Source organism: Humulus lupulus, chromosome X (assembly GCF_963169125.1).
Source record: "Humulus lupulus chromosome X, drHumLupu1.1, whole genome shotgun sequence".
Lineage (NCBI taxonomy): Eukaryota > Viridiplantae > Streptophyta > Magnoliopsida > Rosales > Cannabaceae > Humulus > Humulus lupulus.
This window is the reverse complement of record NC_084802.1, coordinates 188,620,124-188,621,181: the sequence shown is the minus strand read 5'-3', so window position 1 is coordinate 188,621,181 and position 1,058 is coordinate 188,620,124. Positions and strand designations below refer to the sequence as shown.

At 42.5% G+C, this 1,058-nt stretch overlaps 1 protein-coding gene across 1 annotated transcript; it reads right to left on the bottom strand.

The window, feature by feature from the left end:
- Positions 1-467: 467 nt before the first annotated feature.
- Positions 468-845, bottom strand: LOC133806523 (uncharacterized). Its single transcript, XM_062244614.1, has one exon. It carries the CDS (start codon positions 843-845, stop codon positions 468-470), a length of 378 nt encoding a protein of 125 aa, XP_062100598.1.
- Between the last annotated feature and the right edge of the window lie 213 nt (positions 846-1,058).

Sequence of the window (1,058 nt, the reverse complement as noted above, 5' to 3'; positions counted from 1 at the left end):
GAGAGGGGTGATGAGATTTGGGGAGAAGGGCAATTTGAGCCCTAGGTTTGTTGGATCATTTGAGATCTTAGAGAGGATCGATCAGGTGGCCTGTAGGTTGGCCATACCCCCGACACTGTCTAGGGTGCACAACGTATTTCATATTTCCATGTTGAGGAAGTATGTATCAGATGGGATTCCTGTGTTGAGTTATGAGGATCGGGAACTGGAGACAGATTTATCCTACGAGGAGCAACCAATTCAGATTATAGAATGTAAGCTAGGTTAGCTTCAGCCTGGGCACCCTCGATAGTAGCTGTAGTAGTAGAATCCTTCTTCTTTCTTAATTTTCTCGGTCCACCATTAATTGCTTCGTACATCTAAAGTTCGTTCAACTATTGAGTCATCCCGTAATTTAGCTTGTTTAAGAAGTAGTTTGTGGTGAACGTCAAAAAAGTAGGAGCAAGGCTATTCAGGATGAGCCCCACTCAATTCTCCTCGTCTATGGTGGCTCCATGCAACTCAGCCTCCTGAAAATAGCTCGTCATCTTTATGAAATGATCACAAACATGCATCATCGGTGCCATTTTGGCATTTGCATACTTCTTGTTAGCTTCGAAACGAGCTTGCCCAGATTTGTGTCCAAACTTCTCTTGAAGTTGTTCCATGATGTCATATGCAGTTTCGACATCTTCCAGCTTCATCCTCAGTGTGTTTGACATGCTGGCCAACATGTATGCCTTAGCCTTGATGTTTGCCATTTGCCGACGCTCATACCTCTCACGGACAGACTTGAGTGCTCCTTCAACTAGAACTTCATGGGATTCCTCGATCCTCACAAACTTAGAGTTATTGCAGATCAACATGATGTTGATGTTGGACTTTCATTCCATGAATTTTTCTCCAGTGAGAAGCTCCTTGGAGAGTATAGGGAGGATGGAGTCGGAAGCCATAGAGAACTACATTTTTATCAATAAATAGAAATCATCATGTTTGTAATGCCCCAAATTTCCTAATAAGGTTTAGAACCTTGATTAGGAGGTCGGGAGGGCCATAATTGATTTATTATAGTATTTGAT